The 24614-nt window shown below is 63.4% G+C and overlaps 1 protein-coding gene across 1 annotated transcript; it reads right to left on the reverse strand.

The window, feature by feature from the left end:
• Nucleotides 1–431: 431 nt before the first annotated feature.
• Nucleotides 432–21043, reverse strand: BTBD2 (BTB domain containing 2). The gene is made up of 9 exons (XM_070491659.1): nt 20652–21043; nt 10024–10143; nt 6871–7027; nt 5532–5637; nt 5227–5424; nt 2836–3028; nt 2631–2718; nt 1679–1825; nt 432–1315 (listed from the first exon to the last, which is right to left on the reverse strand). Exons 1-9 carry the CDS (start codon nt 21029–21031, stop codon nt 1154–1156), a joined length of 1551 nt encoding a protein of 516 aa, XP_070347760.1. The 5' UTR covers nt 21032–21043; the 3' UTR covers nt 432–1153.
• Between the last annotated feature and the right edge of the window lie 3571 nt (nt 21044–24614).

Consider the following 24614-nt stretch of genomic DNA (forward strand, 5'->3'; position numbering starts at 1 on the left):
CGTGGGTGCGTCTCCATGTGCTGTTTCTCAGCTCACTCTGTGACTTCTGCAGGATGCTGGCCATTGTCATGGCAACTGGCAGTACCAGGTTCCCGCCCACGCACAGGGCGGCCGGGCGCCCAGCGGGACCTTGCTGGGCGCGGCTGCATCGTGCCAGGTGCAGCCCCAGGTCCCCAGGCAGAGCCCACAGGGTCCCCTCCCGGCACAGCCCCGTGGTGTCCCCGGGGCCCCTGCTGCTGCACAGAGGAGCAGGCCAGGAGCCCAGAGGTTTGGTGCGGAGGAGGATGGAGGGCACAGGGAGAGTCCTGAACCCCCGTGCTCCCCGCGCTCCCGAGGCCCGGGCGGAAGTCTGTGTGGGGAGCGGCGATCCCAGGGGCAGGCGACCGCAGAGGGGGGCCGGGCCGCCGCTCCCCAGGAAGAAGCACGCGGGTCGGGGGGTGTTTCTTTCCTTTATTAAAAAAAATCATTTTGGGGCGCGGCGTGAGGAGGGCACACCTTTCACGGCTTCGGGGACACAGGTTCCAGAAGGAATCCCTGGGGCGGAGACATGGGGGGTGGGGGGGCAGCAGGGGCTGCGCCCTCCAGGCGTCCGGGCACAGCGCTCCCTGGTGGGGCAGCGGCGCCAGGACCACGGGCGCCAGGACCACGGGTGCGGTGGCCGTCGGGGCGTGGCGTCCGCCCGGCAGACAGGGTGGGGCCTGTGCGCCCAGCTGCAGGGGCCGGCGGGGGCGGCCCGAGGCTGGGCCCTGGGGGGCCTGCAGGGCCTCGAGGGGCTGAGCCCCCCCACGAGTCTCACTCTCCAGGGCTCAGGCCGGCGGCCCGGGGCCCGGGGTCACGGTGGCCTGAGCGTCCGCAGTGAACGGACCAGAACAAAAGGGACCCAAGAGCCCACCGAGACGCGGGAGGAGCGCCCCCCACACACCGTCTCCTCCCGCAGAAACGGGGATCCAGGATGCACTGCCGTGTGCAGCTAACAGGACAGACAGGAGGCGACGTCCCACGCGAGGCCTGGCTCCGGCGGCCGCAGGGACGGGGGACGCCCCACCCAGGGACCTGGCGGAGCCTCGGCTTGGGGCGGGCGCGGGCCAGTCTGCCCGCTGAGTCCTGGGGAAGCCCGGCAGCCTGGCTCCCTGCGCGGGGCGGCGCGGGCGGCCTAGGTGTAGAAGATGAGCTCGGGGATCTGGCCGTCCTCCACGGACGTCCCGTTGTTGTTCCCGGCCGCGTAGCAGAAGGTGAAGCACGTCTTGGCCCCCGTCGTGGGCGACTCGTGGGTCACCTTGCGCAGGCCCTTGGTGCCGTAGTGGGAGTCCGGGCCCTGCCGGGGTGGGGTCACGGCGAGGTGAGGACCCCGCGGGGCCGGGCCCCAGCAGGCCGGGGAGGGGCTGGGGCGGATGGCCAGCGTGGGGGCAGCAGCCCCACCCAGGTGTCGGGGCCTCAGGGCAGCGGCCCTCCAGGCGTGCGAGGCCCTTGCCCCTCCCGGCCGCCCAGCCCTGAGGTGGCCAGTGGGAGGGCAGTCGGGGGCCGAGGCCCCGGGTCATCAGGATCGGGGTGGAGCCGGGGTCCAGGGTGGGGTCTGGGGACCAGGGTCGAGGTGGGGGTCCCGGATGGGGTTCAGGGCTCCGAGTCGGGATGGGGTGTGGCCCGGGGAGGGGCTCCAGGGTCGGGTCGGCCGGCGCACCTTGAGCGTGGCGCACGCCGTGTAGTTGACGTTGGGCAGCACCTCCACCGGCTCCTTGAACATGACGCGGAAGGTGCTGGCCGAGCCGTCGCAGCTGAAGCCCGTGTCGTTCTGGCCCAGGACGGTGTTGCTGTCCGTGTGGATGATCTGCGGGGCAGGGACGGGCGCTCACCCGCGGGACCGCACCGAGGCCGGGCGAGGGCAGAGCCCCACCCCAGGTCCGGAGCGGGTTCAGCCTGGGACCCGCGAGGAGCCCGACGGGGGCCGGGGAGGCAGGGCCCAGGGTCCCGCGGACTGTGGAACACCCCTCGCATCACAGGGGCGGGACACAGAGCAGAGCGGCGCTGAGACGGGTGGGACGGCGGCGGGGGCTGGGGGCGGGGCGCGCGGGGGGACCTGGGCGGGGCCGGGGCCCGGGGGCGGGGCGCGCGGGGGGACCTGGGCGGGGCCGGGGCCCGGGGGCGGGGTGCGCGGGGGGACCTGGGGGCGGGGTGCGCGGGGGGACCTGGGCGGGGCCGGGACCTGGGGGCGGGGCGCGCGGGGGGACCTGGGCGGGGCCGGGACCTGGGGGCGGGGCGCGCGGGGGGACCTGGGCGGGGCCGGGGCCCGGGGGCGGGGCGCGCGGGGGGACCTGGGCGGGGCCGGGACCTGGGGGCGGGGCGCGCGGGGGGACCTGGGCGGGGCCGGGGCCCGGGGGCGGGGCGCGCGGGGGGACCTGGGCGGGGCCGGGACCTGGGGGCGGGGCGCGCGGGGGGACCTGGGCGGGGCCGGGGCCCGGGGGCGGGGCGCGCGGGGGGACCTGGGCGGGGCCGGGACCTGGGGGCGGGGCGCGCGGGGGGACCTGGGCGGGGCCGGGGCCCGGGGGCGGGGCGCGCGGGGGGACCTGGGCGGGGCCGGGACCTGGGGGCGGGGTGCGCGGGGGGACCTGGGCGAGGCCGGGCGCGGGCGGCACCTGGATGTTCACTTGGTAGTCCGTGGGCCCGTGGATGGAGCCGTAGAGCCCAAAGCCGACCACGAAGATGCGCTTGCTGACCGAGAACCTGCCGCGGACGGAGGACGGGACGCTGGACTCCCGGAGGCCGCGAGAGCACGGCCGGCGCCCCCAGGGCGTGTCCGCCGCCCCGGCCCCCACCCCGGCCCCGGCCGCGGCCGCGCACCTGATGCGGTCGCTGGTGCCGCTGTAGCCCCAGCGGCTCTCCACCTGCTGGAAGCGGTTGATGCTGCACTCCTTCCCGCGGAGGCAGCAGCGCGGCCGGTCGATGAAGTCCACGCGCGGCTTGGGGTTGACGGTGAAGTGCAGGAAGAGGCTGACCACCTCGCGGTCCACCAGGATGCCCGACTGCGCGGGCCCTGCGGGCACAGGGGGCGGAGCGTCGGCGCGGCAGGGCCGCGGGGTGAGCCCGAGGGCGGGGAGACCCCCAATGCCGGGACGGGCGGCTCGTCCGCGGCGTCTCAGAGGTGACGTCGGATTCCCTACAAACGTTAGGGGTTGGGGCGCCTGGCTTTTGGGGAGGGTCCCGCGCAGACGACGGCTGACGCGCTGATTCCTGGCTCGTTGGGCCAAGCCCCCTCCCTGCCCCAGGTCTCCTGCCTCCACTGGGGCCGCCACCCCTCGCGGACTACCTTTTGGGGTCACCCCTGGTTCACAGAGCAGGTGGCCGCCCTGTCCGTCCCCACACAGGGCCATCAGCGGCCGAGGGGCGACTGGCGGCTAGAAGCAGTCAGTGCTCCTGGCGGGGGGCTGAGAGGGGCTTCCACAGACGGAGAGATGACAGGTCCGGGAGGGGGAAACAGATGCAGAGATGCGACAGGGGGGTCACAGGTAGGGCTGGGGGCCGCTGGGCCACAGGGGTGGAAATCAGGGGCCGGGAACCTCACACACACCCCTGCCCGTCACGCCTCTGCCAGGAGGACAGAGCGCAGGACACGGCCTGCCCCACACGGTCCTCGAGTTCACAAGACTCGCTCATTTACCAGCTTTGAACGCGTTTCCGCGCGAGGTCGGCCGGGGCAGTGCTCCGAGCCAACACGCGAGCCTCACCCGGGGGAACGGGGTCGGGGACAAGCAAGATACGAAATGGAGTTCAGAACGTTAACCACTGTCGCCTTTAATCTCTGCAGAGAAGACGCAGAAAGGATACACAGGGCAGGCTCGACCGCCGCCCGCCAGGGAGACGGGCTTCAAACGTCTGCTTTCTCCGGTTGTCACGTGGACATCCTAAGTGGGGACTCTGACACAGCGTGACAAAGGGCCGGGGCCCGTGGGCGCCCCCTGCTGGCTCAGAGACAGGGCCACCAGGCCCAACGCAGACCCACAGGACACACACACTGTCCCTCCTGGTGCTGGCAAGGGGGGGCAGTGGGGGGCAGCACAGGCTCCATTCTGAGGACGAGGGGACAGTCCTTCTTGGCAGGTGGTGTCACAGGGGCCTGAGACCTGGGGGGAGCGCTGCAAGGAGAGTGGTTTTGGGGGTGCAGGCCAGGCTGGAGCAGGAGGTGTCTTAGGTTGGGACAGTCGGACCCTGTCGCCCAGAGCTCTCACTAGGAATTTTGGCCCCCGGGGGACACTGGGCCCCATCTGGGGACATCTGTGGTCATCACAAGTTGGGTGCTCCTGGAATCGGTGGGGGCCAGGGATGCTGTCCAACCCCCACAGTGCCCAAGACGGCCCCACAACAGCAAGCGACCCGCCCCGATATCACAGTGCCCAGGCTGCCCCGGTCACCACGCACTGCCGGGGCCTGGGCCAAGGGAGGCTCCCTCAGTGTCTGATGAGTGAGTGACCCCAGAGCACACGGACAGTCTCTGAGGCATCACTCTGGCGCTGTGCACACGGCGGGCCGCCGGATAAGACACACGCAGGATTCCAGGCACATGTGATCTCAGGTCAAAGGCGACTGACCCATGGGGCAAGTGCCCCAGCCGAGGCCTGGGGGACACATTCTAGAAAGTTATCTGTTTGCTGTGTTGCTAAATGCGGTGACCCTAAGACTGGTGGGAACAGGGCAGTGCAGACCCAGGAGAGACAGGACGGTGGGTGTGCACTGGCCACAGGGCTGCGTCACAGAGCCCCGTCCAGAACCTTCCAGGCCTGCGTGGCCCCAGGAAGTATGCATCCACACAGGGTGGGGGCACGGGCAGGGCCACCCCATACTGGCCCCGAGCCCCAGGCCTGCAGCTGCGGCCACTTCCCACCCCTTCATGGGGCTCGTAACGGACGCTGACGCCAGAGTCCGGCCCCCAGGACACGAGCCCAAGACAGGGACCCTCAGTGGCCGGGGCACTCAACACATACATGTGGACAGCGAGACAGAGGAAGGGGACACAGAGACACAGGAGGGCGGCACCAGGGGTCGTTCCAGGTTCACACGCTCAGGCAGGGTCCCAGCTCCCGAGGACACGGCGGGTCTGTCAGCAGCACATGGAGCACATGCGTGTCCCTGGCAGCGGGCTCGTGTGGTGGACACACAGCCAGGACACGCGACGGAGTCACACGCGGGGTCCCTGGGGGTCGGGCTCTGGAGCGGCCTCGCCCCCCTGCCCGTTACCTGCAGCGAACTCCTCGATGGTCATCAGTGGGAAGCGGATGAGGGCCAGCGCCTTGCCCAGAACCTTCCGCTTGTTCTCAGGCGTCACCTGCAGCTGCTGGCGCTGACACTCGGCCTCCGACCAGCGCACGACGGCGTTGAACAGGCGTGCCTCCCGGATGCCCAGGGTGTCCCGCTCCAGGACAGCCACCAGCGTGTCTATGGGGACAGCCGGTCAGCGGGCGCCTGGCCGGGGACTCCGCGTGGGCATCGCTGACTGCCACAGGGTGGGCGGACCCCGCGGCAGCCCCCCGCGCCGGCCCTACCCAGGTCGATGTCCGTGAAGCCCTCGGCGGTGATGGCGTCGGCCGTGTTCTTGTCGATGTTCTCCAGGCACAGGCTGGCGAGCTGCGGCTCGTCGAACAGGCGCGCCTGCGGGGAGAGCGCGGCAGCACCACCGCCCCAGGCTCAGCGCCCGCTCCCGGGCCTGCATGTCGGCCCGGGTGTCAGCCTGGGAGCCGGTGACACGTTCTCCCTCCAAGTTCCCAGCCTCGCGGTAACGCACCGGGGCCCACCACGTGCACGACCCCCTCCGGGCCTGCCAGCACCGCTAACGCCGCGTCCCCCGCAGGTCAGGCCCGAGTGGGGGACAGCAGACAGGATGGACCCAGGAGATGTGCGCAGTCCCCTCGGGGCTGGCTGGAGCCACCGGGGAGAGGGCCACAAGTGACCGGCAGGACACGGGAGCCCGAGCCTGACCGTCCCAGGGTCAGGGTGCAGCCGCTCCATGAGGGACTCGTGCTCTGGCAGGCCGGGGATGGAGGAGACTCTGGTCTCTCTGCCCGGGACGCTGGTGGGCAGCGAGCCCCCACGCCCTCTGCCCTGCGCTCTGCTGGGGCCCAGCTTGGACGCCCCCTGAGGCTGCCCCTCAGCAGATGGCCGGGCGGCCCCGTAACAGTCCTGGCTCAGGCCCTTTAGGGCGACTCAGTGAGCGGCCGGTCAATGCTGAAGCCCAGGTGCCACCTCTGCGAGGGGTCTGCAGATCTGGCCTGTGGGGCTGTGACCGCCTGGGAGGGGGCGCCCCCACGCCCGGGCTGCCCCGTCCCCAGCCTTCCCGGCCTCCTGGCCCCCGTGGCTGCATTGGCCCCACCGCAGCCGGTCCGTCCACACAGAGCCCGAGGGGGCTCCCTGGAGAAACCCCATGCCCGCCCCCAAAACCCATCACGACGCCCCGGGAGCCGTCAGCACATCCCTGCCGCCACCAAGCGGATGGACGGCGACCTGGAAAGCCCATGGGGATGCGACTGGGGTCGGGGGTGAGGGGGCTCATCCTGGAGCAAAATTTAAGGGGCAAAACCTCAGAATCCCCCCAGGACCCCCAGCCCCCGGCCCTCCAGCCCGCTGTCACCCTTGTGCCCCTATCTCGTGCCCCAGCCCCCGGCCCTCCAGCCCGCTGTCACCCTTGTGCCCCTATCTCGTGCCCCAGCCCCCGGCCCTCCAGCCCGCTGTCACCCTTGTGCCCCTATCTATCTCGTGCCCCAGCCCCCGGCCCTCCAGCCCGCTGTCACCCTTGTGCCCCTATCTATCTCGTGCCCCAGCTCCGTTTCCCTGGTCCCCCACCCCCGGTCCCCTGTCCCGTCCCCCTTCCCCGTCCTGGCCCCGCACCTGCGTGAGCAGCATGAAGGCGTTGTCGGCGCGCAGGTTCTTCTTCAGGAACTCCACGCAGTGGGCCTCGAGCGCCGGCACCGCGTACTTCTTGGCCGTGTACAGCGTGGTCATGACCGTCTCGGGCCCGATCTGAACCTCATCCGAGTAGAGGAACCTGGAGGGGTAGCGGCCATGAGGCAGGAGCCACCCAGCCCGGCCCCGGCAGCTGGTGGGACCTCAGCTCAGCCCGGCCCGGAGGGCCCCTCCAGAGCAGCAGCTGCTGCCCTCTGACCTGCAACGTGACCTGGCAAAGACATCCCGGGAAAAGCCCCACACTCCACCCGGGAAACGCAGCCCCACGGCAGGCAGGCCTGCTCCTGTCCCCACGCCAGGGCCCCCGTGGCACCGTAGGATCTGCCCTGGGACGTGGAGAGGTCCCCTAGCCTCCGCACCGGACGTCAGGCCTGACGCAAAGCTCGGGGCGCCAGGTAATGTCAGGAGCGGGGCCAGCCCGAGTCACAGACGCGCTCAGACCCCGCGGCCCTGGCTCCCTGTGAGGCCGGGCTCGGCTGGAGTGAACACGGCGCAGAGCAGCGGCAGACACGCCCGCTCCTGGGTCCCAGGCCCCCCAGAATGCGCTGGAAGCCCAGGCACGACCCCAACACAGCAGGTGGAATCCCGCGGGGTCAGGGAGACCACGGGCCAAGGAGGCCGGGGATGCTGCTCACGCCCCAGGCACCCAGGGCGACCCCACAGAGAATGACCCAGCCCCATTGTCCGCAGTGCCGGAGGGGACCCTGCAATGGGGACAGGCCATCAGTGCAGAGGAGACGGGTGAGCCCCTCACGCCAGTGGCGGGTGTCCCAATGGTGACAGTGCCGACCCTCTCGGGGGGCAACCCCGCAACATTATCAAAACCGAGAGGGATGGAGAGGGGCACGGAGACGGAGAACGGCCTGCGACGGGCCGCTGCCTGAGCTGTGCCTGAGGCGGGGCCAGCAAACCGCAACCTGCCACCTGGTTTGCGTTTTGATTTTTTTTAACGGATATCATTTTCTTTTATTTTTTAAATTATGATAAAGTATACATACCATCCACCGTCCTCACCATTTTCAGGGTACAGCTCAGCAGCATGAAGCACATTCACGTTGCTGTGCAACCATCCCCTCCCTCTGTCTCCAGAACTTTCCATCTCCCCAAACTGCAGCTCTGTCCCCATGAAACACTGACTCCCACCCCTCCCCCAGCCCCTGGCCCCCCATCCACTTTCTGTCTCTGTGGATGTGGCTCCTGCAGGGACCCCCTGTGAGTGGACCACACAGTGTGTGTCCTTCTGTGTCTGGCTCATGTCCCTGAGCATCACGTCCTCAGGGTCCGTCCACATGGGAGCAGGCGTCAGGACCTCCTTCCTTTTCAAGGCTGCGTAATATTCCAGCGTCTAGATGTGTATGTCCATCATCTGTGGATGGACACTTGGGGGTGCTTCCACCTTTAGTCTGTGAATCACGCTGCTGTGGACATGGCATGCAGAGATCCGAGTCCCTGCTCCCACTTCCCTTGGGGACGTACCCAGGACACAGACTGCTGGATCATACATCTCTTGAGTAAGTTTTTGAGGAACCTCCAGATTCTTTCCACAGAGGCTGCCCCATTTCAGATTCGCGCCAGCCATGCACAAGGGTCCCAACTTCCCCACACCCTCACCAGCTCTTGTCGTTTTCCATTTTTTTAATAACAGTCGTCCTGCTGGGTGTGAAGTGGCATCTCATTGTGGTTTTGTCTCCTGTTTTTGTAAATAAAGTTTTCCTGACACGCAGCCCCACGCAGGTTACAAATCGCCCACGGCTGCTTCCGCAGTGACGGCGGCCAGGCGAGTCATGGGGGTGGAGCCCACATGGCCGCACGGCCCAGGACATTTCCCCCGGCGGCCCGCGGGACCCTGGTCGAGCGAAGGACCTGAGGAGGGAGGTCAGACGGATGAATGAGGTGTCCCAGAGAGCAGTCTGTAATCGCGGATGCTGGGACCGGCCCCGGAGTCCAACATCACCGGATGGAGGCGAGGATGATGGGGCGTCCACGGACGGAAGCGGCCGGAACAAAATGATCCCCGGCGGCGAATGCTGGACGCGGGCTGAGGAAAGCGGGGACGGCGACACGATGGGGCAGAGGGGGCCGCGAGCACAGGACACGAGCGCGGCACGAGCCAGCCGGGCAGGACCAGCCGCCAGCCCATGGTGCTTGTCTGCGCGGGGAGAGGATGAGTGGAGCTCCACTTTTTCATTTACAGTTCTCGGTATTTTCTTAAAAAAGTGTTTTTGGGCGTGAGCTTATGCCATTTTTATAATCAGAAGCGAAAAATCAACTGTACATCTAAAGGGCTGTCTTAACCGTTCGGGATAATCTTTAAAGTCCAGAGGCGGGAGGATCGTGCCCAGCTGAGCACGGAGGGTGGCGGCCCGGCCCCTCGCGCTGCCTGCTGTTCCCCTCCTCCGCCCCGGGCAGGCGGGCGCTGTTTCCTGCGGCCCGGGCGCAGCCCCCACCCCAGGCTCTCACGGGGCTTGTAAAGCACTTGAGAAAAGTTCTGACGCTCAAAAAGGAAAATACAGGTGGATTCAAAACTCTCACCTCATGCCACTTCTTTAAAATCTCTGTTGACTACAAAGGATCAAAATGGGGGACTCACATCCACACGGCACGTGGACGGACCTGAACCCACGACGCTCGGGGAGAGAAGCAGACACAGAAGGACACACGGCGTGTGACCCCATGGACGGGAAACGTCCAGAACAGGCAGATCCATAGACAGAGAGTGGGTTCGTGGGGGCCAGGGGCTGGGAGGGGGTGGGGGGATGCTGATGGGCACGCGGCTGATTTTGGGGGGATGGAAATGCTCTGGAATTGGATAGTGGTGATAGCTGGACAACACTGTGAATATACTGAAAGCAACTGAATTACACACTTTGGGTGAATTGTGTGGTATGTGAATTACACCTTGATAAAAATAAAAATGGGGTCTCCAGAGCCCCTCTCACTGTGGAGGCGAGTTCTAGAAATCTCCGGGGAGCCAGGGCTCTGGGAGCGCTGTCCCGCGGGTTTCATTCCCTCCTGAGCCGTCTGTAGACTGAGACGCCAGGCTCGCCGGCCGCGGGGTGAAGGGCCCACATGGCTTACTTGAGCAGCGCCAGGAAGGCGGCCGGCTCCACGTCGGGCAGCTCGATCTCGGTGGACGTGGTGGCCATTCCTCCGTTGAACATGGCGTCGAAGACGGCGCTGCCCACGGCCAGCACGAACCTGGTGGTCAGAGAAGAGCCGGTTACCCTCCACGTGGCACCCCGGTGCCCAGGCGCTGTCCAGAGCCATCTAGGGGCCAGTGCACCCGCCCCAGAGCCCAGGGGCACACGGCTGGGACGCTCTGCCAGTGCCCGGCGGCGGATGCTGCTGGAGGAGGCTGAGGGGCGACAGGCGATTCCACGGTCAAGAGCAACACGAGGCCAGAGGGAGGTCATTCCCCGGGGACAGAATGGCCCAGGCCTCTGCCGCTCCGCCAACGTCCACGCACTCGCACGCTCATTCACTTGCACACTCACTCACACACACAGACGAGAAGTCCACATGAAGACGGAGGCAGAGGGGGGTGACACAGCCACAAGCCCAGGGACGCGGGGGCCCCAGAGGCTGGAAGAGGCAGGAAGGACCCTCCCCAGGAGCCTCGGGGGGGAGCGGCCCTGCCCCCCTGGCTCTCAAGCATCGGGCTCCAGAGCTGGGAGAGGACGAAGGCCTGTGCGTTCCCGGCCCAAGGCACTCGTGCCCATCTAGCTGCCGCCTCACCTGCATCACCACCCCCGCCCCGTCCATTCAGAACAGCAGCCGGGTCCCCAGGCCCCATGACGCCCTCCCACACAAGCTCCATAAATAAAGCGCCTTCCTGCTCGCCCTTCTTTCTACGCTTAAAAAAGCACCTCGCTCTCCTGCGGGGGAAACGATGCAAAGGCGGAAAGGGGAAGCGGCCCACCTGGGCCCGGCGCGGGTCCTGCAGAGCCACCGACGGGGCGGCCAAGGGCCTCACGCACCCTCGGGGCCCTTGGTGGTGGACGCGCTGACAAACCGCAGGCCCTGCAAAGGCTGGCAGGTCCGAGGCAGGTGGGCCCCACCTCCAAGGCCCCTGCACCCACGCCCGGCCCACCCGGCCCCTCCTGGTCAGATGCCCCCAGGGTCGTCAGGTTCCAGCCACCAGCACAGCCCTCGGTGCCTGCGCTCGCTCCTGCCTCCCACCACCGGAGGCCCCGCCCGGCACCCGGTTGGCCTCCCCATGTGTCTTCCACCCTCCCCTCTCCTCCCACCTCCAAAAACGTAACAATCCACGCAAATCAAGCCACAGTGAGACGGCACCTCACCCACGAGGGCGGCTAGAATAAAAACATGGACAACAACAAGAGTCGAGGAGCATATGGTGAAATCAGGCACTCGGGCACGCTGGTGGGGACAGAGGACGTGCAGCCGCTGTGAGAACAGTCTGGAGGCTCCAGGGGTGGTCGGACATGGAGTTCCCAAGCGACCTGGCATTCCACCCCTGGGTGTGTACCTGAGAGCAGTGAGCACACAGCCACGCAAAACCTGCACCCCCGTGCCCTTGGCAGTGTGTCCACAGCAGCCAGAGGGGGACAACCCAGTGTCCATCAGCAGACAGGTAGACAAACAAAACATGCCCATCCACCCACAGCCTGGAATATTACGCAGCCATGAAAAGGAAGGAGGTCCTGATACCTGCTCCAAAGTGGATGGACCTGAGGACGTGATGCTCAGTGACATGAGCCAGACACAGAGGGACACACACTGTATGGTCCACTCATAGGAGGTCCCCAGAGGAGCCACAGCCACAGAGACAGAAGGTAGATGGGGGGCCAGGGGCTGGGGGAGGGGTGGGAGTCAGTGCTTCATGGGGACAGAGCTTCAGTTTGGGGAGATGGAAAGTTCTGGAGACGGATGGAGGGAATGGCTGCACAGCAACGTGAATGTGCTTCATGCCGCTGAGCTGTGCGCTTAAACATGGTGAGGACAGTGATTTTTTTTTTTAAGATTTTTATTTTTCCTTTTTCTCCCCAAAGCCCCCGGGTCCACAGTGGTGTATTTTTTAGTTGTGGGTCCTTCCAGTTGTGGCATGTGGGATGGCGCCTCAGCATGGCCTGACGAGCAGTGCCATGTCCACGCCCAGGCTCCCAGCTAGCGAAACCCTGGGCCGCAGAAGCAGAGCGCGGACTTCACCACTCGGCCCCGGGGTGGCCCCAGGATGGTGAATTTTATGCTATGTGTATTTTACCACAATTTGAAAATTTAAAAAGGACACGGTGACCCACTACCCTGAGGGGGCAGGGAAGAAAAGGCCACCTAAGTGGCTTTGGAAACCAGGTGAAGGCAAACGGAACCGTCCAGCACGCCGCACTCGAGTTAGCAAGTGTGCTCCTCACAGGAGAGGGGCCGCACTCCGACGCAACCTCAAGAATAGTCCAGGGTCACACGACTAAGCAGACACGTCGCGGAGAAGGAAGCCAGGCTCTCACCGCGGGAGAAAGGGCTACAAACGGGGCGAGGAGGACTTCCACGGGGCTGACCGCAGGCGGGGTCTCAGGACGGTCTCATGGGTGGGTGGCTGGACGGATGGATGGAGGGACAGACAGACACAGGAATACACCCAGCGGGCAGTAAGTCCCCTCCCAGCGTCGGCTCGGGGGGCCTCTCAGCAGTGACAGCCCAGCAGCAGCGTCCAGGTCTTGGATCAAAAGCCCGTCCTCCACGGACGGGAACCAGGCTCCCTGGAGAAACGGCCGATCCAGGGCCGGGCAGGGAAAGGACAGGACGAGCTGGGGGTGCCCTGGGGGTCAGCAAGGAGAGGAGAGCTCCCAACATGGCGGGGAAGGTTGAAGGGACACAGGAGCCACCTCCAAGGTCCCCAACGGCCAAATCCGGGACAAGATGAGCAACGAAACAGTGATCGTGCTGGACGACCACCCAGGATGAAACACGTGGCCACGAGCCCAGGGGGACACAAGTCAATAACCGAATGGACAGACGACTCGGGAGAAGGGCCGGCTCCTCCTCTGGGAACTCCAGCTAACAAACGCAGACGGGGCAACGGAAGCAGAGCATCGCTGCAAATCAAAGACCAGAGCAAAGGCTGCCTCCAGGGAGAAGCACCACCCCAGATGCCACAACCACGGGCAGAAGCAGGAGAAACGGGATGTCTGCGGTCTCAACGTCGACGCGGGAAGACTTATGAACAGGGACGGTGGTGACGGTACGGTGCAGAAACTCGCAGACGCCACCCTATGCCATGACCAGGGCTCACGTCGCCAGAGATGGGACGGGCGGACACCGCGGGCCTGAGAAGGACACGCACCAGCGCCTAGCCTCCGACAACACAGGGATGAAAGTGGGAAGACGGGAACAGACACGCGGGACCGACAGAAGCCGTGGGGGAGCCGGAGCGGCTGCACTCACACCAGACAGGACAGACGGTCAGACGGGGCACATTCCCAGGGAACGGGCATTCCCAAGGAGCAGATGGTCAGCACGCCAGGACCAGGTACCAGTGACCAGCGTCCCCACACCTAGGAACAGAGTCCCCAAAGATGCCAAGCAGGGACTGAGTGTGAAAAGGAGAAATTCAACTATTATGGTCAGAGGTTTCCAGGCCTCACTCTCAGAGACGGACAGAACCAGCCAGAATGCCAGCAAGGACATGGACAGAACAGCCCCATCAGGCGACCTGACTGAACCCACCTTCACGGCGCCCTCGACCCCACAGCTGCAGGAGGCACATTCTTCTTCAGGGCATGTGGAACCCTCTCCGGGACAGACCGCGTGCAAAATGATGCAAACACACAAAGGGGCTGCCACCAGTCAGAGCACGTGCTCCAGACACAGAGGAATTAGCTCACCGATCGACGACAGAAGAAGTCTGAGACATCCCCCAATATTTGGAAAGCAAACACGCTTCTAAGTAACCTGTGGGCCAAAGGAACACGAGGGAAATTAGAAAACATCTTCACTGGGATGAAGAAGAAAATATGACGCATCAAAATGCACGGGATGCAGCCAAAACGGAACTTAGAGGTAAATATTATCTAGTAAAGAAGGATCTAGAATCAATGAGGTAACTTCCATCTCAAGAATCTAGACCGTGAAGAACAAATCAAACCCAAAGAAGGAAGGAAATGATAAAGACAAGAGTGGAGTTGACGGGATTGGGAATGGGGGAAAAAGAAAATCAATGAAGCCAAAAGGTTGCTCTCTGGAAAAACATCAACCATCACTAAAACTTTAGCTAGGCTGATCAAGAAAAAAACGTACAAATTACCAAAATCAGGGACAGAAGAGGGGACATCACTACAGACCCTAAAGAAGGTGAACGGATCTTAAAACGACGTTGTGTCAACAGATGAAGGCAACGCAGACGAAAGGAACTGTTTCCTAGAAGGACACAGAGCCCGAAACCGACGCGTGGAGAAAGAGACAACGGAAACAAACAGGGCAAGTAAAGAAAAGCAGCTCGTAATGAGACAGCTTCCCACGAAGGAAAGCTTCCCCAGATGGCTTCGCGGGGGACAGTCTAGCAAGCAACGCAGAAGTAACACCCGCCCTCGGCCAAGTATTCCCGAAAACAGAGAGGGAAGGAGCATGTTCCGACTCGCCTGTGCGGCTGAGGACACGGCAGGACCCCGGGCTCTGGGGGACGGTGCGGCCACCTGAGACAACAGCTCGGCGGTATCAGGAGCAAGCATTACTCCTCGAGGTGCCCAGGCCACCCCCGGTGTTCATCCCCACACGTGGATCTGCACACGAGCGCTCACAGAGCACCGCTCAGCACCGGGCGACACTGGGAAAGCCACACGCCGGCCACCTGGTGAACGGGCGTCCACACGGCGGAAGCCAGCAATGAGAAGACACGAACCACGGAGACTCGCAACATGGGCACGAAGCTCAAGGACTTTAAAGAAAGGGGCCGGGCCGAAGACGACATATTTCTCACTCGAGTTATAGCAATTTTATAGAGACGGCAAAACTAGAGAGACGGGAAGCAGAAGGGGGACAGCCTGGGGCTCGGGGTGGGAGTGGGGACCGGCTGCAAGGGGACAGAGGGAACCGTTCCCGGTGATGGGAAGCATTCTGAAACTGGCCGTGGTGGTGGCCACACGATTGTATAAACCTCCTACGCGGACGATTGCCAGGACAAACCAACCAGAACCCAGTACCGACGGCACTCGGTGACGTCGCCCCACACCTCGGGGAAACTCCCAGGAGACAAGGACGCACAGAAGCGTCCTCGCTGCTCCAGAAGAATGTGTCTGACAGAGATGTTAGCTCAGGGCCAATCTTCCTCAACAACAAAAACTATATATATATATACATATATATATATGAAAAAAAATCTATAGCTTTCCAGCAAGAACCAACTAGAAAAATACAATGATTATTCACAACACACACAAAAAATACAGAAAAATTCAGCAATAAACATGCAAGAGCAACATGAAGAAAACAACACAACTTTCCTAAGGACACACAAAAAAAACGCCCTGAGCAAATGAAGAGACATGTTCCCAATAAACTCCGTACTCTAAACGCTATTCAGTTCTCCCCGACCTGGTACCTTTGGGAAGACTAACCCCCCCAGAAATTCCTTTAGCACTTGACAAACTGATTCTAAAGATCGTAAGGGACCACTCGCCCGGGGTCGGCAAACTGCGGCCCTCAGACAGAATCCGGCCCACCACTTGTTCTTGTCAATAAAGTTTTATTGGAACACAGCCATGTTCATTCCTTTACATGCTGTCTGCGGGGGCATCTGTGCTGCTAAGGCAGAATCCAGTGGTCAGGACAGAGACCGTGTGGCCCGCTGAAGCAATGTGCTCTGTCCCTTTACATAGGTTTGCTGGAGCCACGCTAGAACGTGGGAAAGAGACGTTTTGTCACACTCATCCCCTGTAGCCAGCACCATGTTTCAACGATGGAGGGAGGGAGGGCGGGTTACATGGGTGACTGATTCTGGAGGAGTAAATACATGAGACCAACCGAAAAACTCTTGACAAAGAATAAAATTCTCAAAACACGCCACGAAGCCACAGTCATCAAAAAACGTTCGTGGGCTGAGAATGCGCAAATGGATCGATGAAACAGAAGGCCTCAGACCCGGACTGCCCCACTTTCTAGACTTCCCAGCGTTGATAAGTTTTCCAAGACAGAATAAAGCTGTTCGACAGTAACTCTGTGGGACCGCCACACGTGCACAAGCACTCCCCCAAAGACAGCCGCCACCTCCCCAGAGCAGCCCCACGGGGACAGCCGTGCGTGCGGGCAGGGTGGCTGACACCCGTGTGCTAGGCCCCGCTCGTGCCAGGCGTTCTCCTGGGCACTCGGACGGCACGAGGGAAGGAGGGAGGCCGGGCCCCGCTCACGACAAGCCAGTGACAAGCGTCAGACAGACGTCAGTCATTAGGGTCAGGAGGAAGAGCGGAAGGCGAGGGTGCGGGCTGAGGGCTCAGCAGAGGGGGGCCCCCCCAGCTCTGAACGAGGCCCGAGCTCACCGGGCCAGTGTCTTCCACGGTCCTCTAATCTGGGGTCCCAGGCCCAACGCCACGCCCAGGTCACCCGGCACCTGGCGTCCACAGCCACTCTGAGCCCCAGCAGGTGACCACCCCAAGCCAGGGCCCTGGCTCCAGACCAGGTGGGTCCAGACCACACAGGCCTTTCCTGCAACCAGCATGAGCGCCTCCCGTCTCTGCTTTTCAAAGTCAACCCAGACCTTGTTCCCACGTCACCAGTTCCGACACTAAGGTCTCCTTTCTGCTCAGGACCCCACCCAGGAGCCCACGTGGCATTTGGCCGCCCCCTCAGGCTCCTCCACCTTTCCTCGCTCTGCCTTGAGGACTGGCTGGGTGTCTGACACTGTCCCCCGACCAGAGTTTGTCAGGGTTTTCTCATGAGTCGACTGGACGCGCCAGGTTCCCAGGCCTGCAGACCAGGTGACCGGACCAACAGGAGTCCACTCCCCTCTCAGCCCTGGCGGCCACACGTCCCAGACCCTGGTGGGCAGGGCCACGCTCCCTCCACAGGCTCCAGGGGAGGGCCCTTCCCGCCTCTGCCACCTTCCGGGGACTCCAGGAGTCCCTGGGCTTGTGGCCACATCCCTCAGTCTCTGCCTCCCCTGTGACACGGCCATCTCTTCTGTCTCCCCTGTGTGTCTAGGGACATTTGTCACTGGATTTAGGGCCCACCCGGATAATCCAGGATGACCTCACCTTGAAACCCTTTTTATTTTCCCAAGGAAGACTGGCTCTGAGCTAACATCCGTGCCCATCTTCCTCTGTTTTGTACATGGGATGCCGCCACAGCATGGCTTGGCGAGCGGTGTGTAGGTCCTCACCAGGGATCCAAACGGGCGACCCAGGCTGGGCTGAGAAGCAGAACGCACAAACCTAACAACACTGGGCCGGCCCCTTGAAACCCTTAACTTAATGACATCTGCAGAGACCCTTTATCCAAATGAGGTCCCATTCACAGGTTCTGGGGGTCAGGACGCAGGCACACCTTTTGGGGGCCACCATTCAACCCACAACACTGGGGTTATGGGTTTGGGCAAGAACACGGTGAGGTGCCCTTCTGGTCACTCCCCATCAGGGGTCCCTGATGCCGACAGGACGTCATCCTGAGGTTGACCTGGACCGCCTGGCTGAGGTGGGGTGGCCGGCATCCCCACGGCCAGCCCACCCAGGAGGGGGTGGGAACTGGGTCTGGTGGGGAGGACCCGCCATATTAGGAATTCTCGGGGAAGCACAGTGGGGTCTCCGCCCGCCTCGTGTGCTCCATCTGGGCTCCACCCGCGTGGCCGCGGACCCTCTTTTACGTGCTGGGCTCCGTCCCACCCTTATGTAAGCCTGCGCGTCTCGAAGACGAGCCCCAGGCCACTGGACAAGCACTCGGCTGGGTCGCCTCCTCGACCCTCCCAGCAGCCCCGGGATGGAGGTGTCTGAGTGGTCGGTCCCGGCTCACAGATGGGGAAACTGAGGCACAGCCAGCCCAGAGTCACTCACTGGACAGTGATCTGATGACTGTCACAGGGGAAATGTCACCAATGCCTTTAAAATCACAATCCAAAGACTGAACAGAAAGAAAAAGAACAAGAAGCTTCTCTCCTGGACTACAGAGCATGGGGCACCGACGCCGGGCAAAGCAACCAGAAAAGCGCCATCAGCCTGGCCCAGACGCCCTCCGGACACTGAGCACACAGGTCAGGGGGCTTCCGGGGCCGGGGGGACCGCCAACGGCTGCAGGGACCGCGAGCTGTGCAGCCACTGGTAGGAGAAGGGCCAGGTCCCCCAGGTGGGCGGGTGTGACGTGAACGTGGGCGTCAGGCACGCACCCCCCAAGAGCCTGATCCCAGACCCCACTTTCAGGGGGCTCCTCACTGCCATTCCTGAGCACCCCGTCCTCTATCACAGTCCCTGGGCCACCCCATCTACTCCCATCGCTCCGGACCCCTGCGTGCCGCAGACCCCAGACCCACGTCACCTCTGGCCATCTCTCTCCAGGCATCTCGGCCCCTCCAAAACAACAGGGCCCTCCCGAGTCTGCCCCCACCCCGGGATGCTTGAGCCTGGAGTCTGGGGGACCCCCATCCGAGCCCCCGCTCTCCCTCACCTGCCAAACCACCGCCTCTGCACGCCACAGGGACACACCTCCCCCAAAGAGAAGCCGAGCCCTCTGCCCCCGTTTCCATGGTCCCCACCAAGCTCCTGCGGACACCCATAGTATCTGTGGCCATTCCACCCCTCAAAGCAGATCTGGCCACTGCGGCCTGCAGCACCCTTCGCCCCTTCTGCTCTGGCCTTGCTGTGGCTCCCACGTGCCCAGCTCCTCCGGTCTCTGGAGCCTCAAGCTCCCCTCCCCTGGCCCTATTCAGTGCCACTTGCTCATGGTGTCGATCCTGGAGCGGGTCAGGCCTGGTGTCACCCCCACCCCCACCCCGTATCTCCCGCCTGCTTTCCGAAATTCTTATTAAATCTCACACCTGTCCTCTTACTTAACCTACATTTCCCACCAGACCCTGGGCCCTGGGGCCACCATCTGCCCTGTTGCCCCCTCTCACTTCTTGGCAGGGCCAGGCCCCTCTCCTGCTCCCCACGGGGAGTCCCCACTTTGCCACCAAGTGCGATCAAGTACGAGTCCTGTGGTCAGCCGGCGCCTGGGGGGCCCCCACTGGCCCCCTCGCTCCACTCAAGCAGAAACCCCGGGACTCCCCCACTGGTGGGGTTTCTCGCTGCATACGCCAGGTCCCATCCCGGGGGGCCGGGGGGTGGGCTAGAGGAGGGGAGCGTCTATCGAGACTGGACCGGACCGAGCAGTATTTAGGAGCAGGCCCGGGTGCAGGGCGGGGGGGGGGGGCTGGCAGACAAACCACCCAGCTTTGGGGGTAGGCCCATGCAGATGATGGGGGAGGGGGATGCAATACACACAGGGGGGAGGGACGAGCCACAGGAGGCCCCGGGGACCCAGCTGCGGGCCTGGAACCTTCTGCCAGCAGGAATCTAGACCCCGTTATAACCAAGAAAAAGCCGGAAAGAAAAATCTGGAAGGTACAGGTTAGATAAAGGCCACACGTCAGAAAGGCGGGAGGACCTCGCAGCAGGGTGGGGACACTCCAGGCAGAGCGTTGAGAAGCCTCCCGCTTCCCTCCCTCAACAGAGCCCTCCCCCCGCCAGGTCGTGGGGTGCAATGGAAGCAGGGTCAGAGGGAGCAGGAGCGGCTGCGCCCTGGAGCCAGGCAGAGGGCTGGGGCCTGGCCAGAGAGGAGGCCCTAGGCTAGGGGTTCAGGGGCTGGGGAGGGTCAGCGGGTCACAGAGCTTGGGGTCACGGGGCAGGGGGTTGTGTGGTTTGGGAGTCTGGGGTCCTGGGTTCATGAGGGGGAAGTCTGGAGGGGGCCTGGGGGTCACAACCAGGGAAGGATGGGGTACTGGGCGCAGGAGGTCACTGGGGCAGGATGGGTGGGGGGCCTGGGAGGTTAGGTCCCAGGGGTCCCAGGATAGCGGGTCGGGGGCAGGGGCCCCGGGGATGCTGTGCATCCAGGTGGGGATCCGGGATGGTGAGTCCCAGGGTGGCGAGCCCCGGGGCGGGGGTCTGGGGTGGCAGATCCCGGGATTCTGGGGGTGTAGGGTGGCAGGTCCAGGGCAGGGGTCCAGGATGGCAGATCTGAGATGGCGGGGTTCCGGGATGCAGGGGTCCAGGATGGCAGATTCCAGGATGGTGGGTCCAGGGCAGGGATCCCGGGATGCTGGGGATCAGGGGGGCCGGGGGGAGGGGGGTGGGGGAGTCTGAGATGGTGAGGGTCCAGGATGCTGGGCATCAGGGATGGCGGGGGTCCAGGATGCTGGGAGTCAGCGATGGCGGGGGTCCGGGGTGGCGGGGGCCGGGGATGGCGGGGGTCCACGATGCTGGGGGTCAGGGATGGCGGGGGCCCAGGATGGCTGGGGTGCGGGATGAGGGGGTGCGGGATGGCGGGAGTCCGGGGCGGGGGTCCCGGGATGGCGGGGTTCCGTGGTGGCGGGTCCAGGTCAGGGGTCCGAGACGCAGGGGTCGGGATGCCGGGGGTTCGGGATGCCGGGGGTCCCGGGATGGCGGGGGTCCGGAATGCTGGGGGTCAGGGATGGCGGGGGTCCGGGGCGGGGGTCCCGGGATGGCGGGGGCCCGGGGATGCGGGGGTCCGGGACGCGGGGGTCCGGGCGGGGTCCGGCGGCCCGGCGGTCCCACCTGTGCGCCGGGATGCGCTGCGCGCCGGGCCCCTTGCCCACGAGGAAGTGCACGTCGCAGAGCACCTCGTTGTTGAAGAGGAAGGCGAAGCGCTCCTGCACCGTGGGCTTGGTGGCCTGCCAGTTGTACGCGGGCTCGCGCGCCGCCGGCTCCTCGGCCGCCCGCTCCGCGCCCGCCGCGGCCTGCGCGCCCGAGCCCGGCCCCGAGCCCGGCGGCGGCGGCGGCGGCGGCGGCGGCGGCCCGGGGGCGGCGGGGGCCGAGGCGGCGGCGGCCGCGTTGCCGGGGGCGGGGGCGGCGTTGGCGCTGGGCCCGGGGCCCCCAGCGCCCGGACCGACCCCCGGCGGGCACGACGCGCGCCCGCCGCTCCCACCCGCCGCCATCTTGTCGGTGCGGCGCGGGGCGGGGCCGGCGGGGGCGGGGCAACGCGGAGGGCGGGGCCTGTCGAGGGCGGGGCGACGGGGAGAGGGGCGGGGCGACGAGGAGGGCGGGGCGACGAGGAGGGCGGGGCGGGGCGCGCTGCCGGCCCACAGCGGGCGCCTCAGACCCCGGACCGCACGTCCTGAGCCCCGTCCCTCACGCTCTGGACCGCCTACCAGATCCCTGACCTCAGACCTGGGTCCCAGATTCCATATCCTTCACCTCAGACCCCGGGTCCCAGATTCCAGATCCTTCACCTCAGACCCCGGGTCCCAGATTCTAGATCCTTCACCTCAGACTCTGAGTCCAGGATTCCAGATCCTTCACCTCAGGCCCCAGGTCCCAGATTCTAGATCCTTCACCTCAGACCCTAGGTCCAAGATTCTAGATCCTTCACCTCAGACCCCAGGTCCCAGATTCTAGATCCTTCACCTCAGACCCTAGGTCCAAGATTCTAGATTCTTCACCTCAGACCCTGGGTCCCAGATTCTAGATCCTTCACCTCAGACTCAGGGGCCCGGATTCTAGATCCTTCACCTCAGACCCCAGGTCTAAGATTCTAGATCCTTTACCTCAGACCCGGGTCCCAGATTCTAGATCCTTCACCTCAGATCCTAGGACCCAGGTTGACCCAGATTCTAGATCCTTTACCTCAGACCCCAGGACCCAGATTCTAGATCCTTTTCCTCAGACCCCCTCCAGCCCCAGATTCTACATCCTTGATCTCAGACCCTGGCCCCAGATTCTAGATCCTTTCCTTCAGACCCTGGGTCCCAGATTCTAGATCCCGTATCTCAGACCTCAGATCTCACACTCAGACTCGGATCCAGAATCCTGGGCCCCAGATCCCAGACCTCAGACCTCGGACCCCAGATCCTAGATCCTAGACCTCATACTTCAGATACTAGGCCCCAGACCCCGGAACTGGGACCCCAGACCTCAGACCTCAGAGCCCCGACCTCAGATCCCAGGTCAGCAGCCTCCGCTCCTACATCTTCAGACCCAGGGGTCCCATCCCTTTGATCTCAGACTCTGAACCCCGGGGCCTGGACCCCAGACTGCAGACCTTACATCCCAGACCTTAGGCCTCAGACCCCGGGCTCCAGATCCCAGAACCCAGACCTCAGGCCCCAACCCCAGACACTGAAGCCCAGTCTCTGGATCGTCGATCTCCATCTCTGACCCAGAACCCCAAGTCCCCAGTCCAGACCCCATCCCAGACCTTGGACTTTGCACTCCAGGGTCCACACCTGGGATCCTGGACCCCAGTCCCCAGCCCCGGGAGCTCTGTCTGCCCGGCGGAGGGCACCCCACTGTGCACAGGGGCGAACTCAGGCCCAGGGAGCTGCCACTGAGTGGGAGAGGCGCTCTGGGCATTCAAGACTCAACAGACACACGGCGCCCCCCGGGGCAAGGGTGCAGCCACAGGCCCGGGGGCCGCCCCCACCCCGCCAGCTCCACGCCTTGCAGCCGCTGCTCACGGGGCACTCCCCCTGGCCCCGGGCCCACCGCCTCCGCCCTTTGGGGAGAGAGATTCACCCCAGTAAACAAGCCTGACACACCCACCGCCAAGGGCTCCCCGAACCTGGCGATAAGCTTTTTCCCAAAGCTTTATTTTTTTCACTCTAAGAGTAACAATACATGAAAAATAAAGGAACTTGGAAATGCCAGAAAAATATGGGAAAAGAAGACGAATGTCATCTATCGTCTTATTGTCCCAAAATAAGTAGTGTTAACACTTCGGTGTATTTCTTTATTTTTTTTTTTTTCTTGTTTGTTTTTCACAAAGAGTGGGAGCTTTTTATATAGCTGGGGTCACCCTGAATGCCCACCATTTGGTAAGGAGATGGCAGCCTTTAGGGTGGGGATGCTGAAAAGTGGTTCCTCCGAATAAAATCAGGCGCGGCAATTATTGCACACAAATTTGAGGCAGAAAACTACTTAAAGGCTACTTCACTGGTCGGGTAGTCCATACAGGGGTCCTCAGCAAGTACAGCCTGCCTGCGGGCCGGAATCGGCCCTCCAGCCGGTGTTGTAAATAAAGTTTTATTGGGACGCAGGCACGCCCACTCATTTGCATATCGTCTCCAGGCTGCTCTTCCAGGCGTCCAGGGTGCATCTGAGTAGCTGCCACTGAGACCACATGGCCGGCGAAGCCAAAAATGTTTACTCTCAGGCCCTTGACGGAAAACGTTTGCAGACCCCTGCTCTATAAATATATATAAATTTATATATAAATGATATATAAATATCATTTCACCCTTTTCTTTTAGCATTTGGTGAACCCCGCACATTCCTAAAGATCCCGATTATAGCTTATGTGGCTTCTTTATTCGTTTGATCTGTTAACGTAAAATATAAGTCCAGGCCCTAATAATCATATCGATAGTATCTTAAATAACTGCTAGTTGAAAATTAAGATCTAACATCCCGGAAGCTACCCAGGGGATGGGGTGGGGCCGGGGTGTGTGAATGACTCGCCTGCTGATTGGTTCAGGGACTGGGCACGTGACCAGTCCTGGCCAATGAGATGCGAGGAAGAGTCTCCAGGGATGGGGGATTGGTGGGGAAAAGGTTTGCGTGGAAGGAGCCTCAGGATGGCAGAGCCGGGAAACGGAAGGAATCTGAGTCTGGGCCGGCGGTGTGAACCGTGCTGATCCGTCAGGGCCTGGAGGCCGCCCCCGCTCGGGGCTGTCTGCTCTGCGAGCTGGTGAAGGTCTTTATGGAGTTGGGCAGGCAGCGTCAGGTGTAGCTCAAGGCGCCTAATGGATGCAGCTGTCCCGTGGCCTCCTCTGCACCCCTGCCAGGAAGGACAGACGACGAAATGTCTCTGTTCCTGCCTCCCTTATGATAATCCTGACGTCGTGGGGTGATTTACACAGACAGAGGCCTGGTGCGCATTTCGGTTATCAGCACGGAGCAAAAACACTGAAAGATCTCGGGGCTTCACTGGGAGAAGGGGCAGGAGAGGAATTTCGGGGAGCGTGCATGTTTCTAGGGGCGCAGCAGCAAATCAGCAGCAATGTAGCCACTGAGAACAGCGCACGTTTGTTTTCTGACAGTCCTGGGGGTCAGGAGTCTGACATGGTCCCACGGGGCTAAATCCAGGGCTGGTCCCCCCGGAGGCCCCAGGGGAGGAGCGTGTCTCGCCTCCTCCAGCTTCCAGAGGCGCCACGTCCTGGGCTCGGGACCCCTTCCTCCGTCCACACGGCCAGCAGCGCAGCGTCTCCATCTCGGCCTCTGACCCTCCCGCCTCCCTCTGCTCAGGACCCTGGGGTGACCCTGGGTCCCCTGGGTTAATTTCCCTGGGTTAATTAGTGGGATAATTTCCCCATTTCAAGATCCTTAACGTAGTTCCATCTGCAGAGTCAGCTTCTGGGGCTCAGGAAGTGGACATACTTGAGAGCCATTATCCAGCCAACCGCGGGGCGAATAGAATGTTCTACACCTTAATGGAGGTTTCAGTTGCACAGAAGCGTGCATTTGTCAAAACTCAGCAAATGTATACTTTTTTTTAAACTACTCTTTTTTTTTTTTTCTTTAAGG

The sequence above is a fragment of the Equus asinus genome, chromosome 20, assembly GCF_041296235.1.
Source record: "Equus asinus isolate D_3611 breed Donkey chromosome 20, EquAss-T2T_v2, whole genome shotgun sequence".
NCBI classification, from domain to species: Eukaryota; Metazoa; Chordata; class Mammalia; order Perissodactyla; family Equidae; genus Equus; species Equus asinus.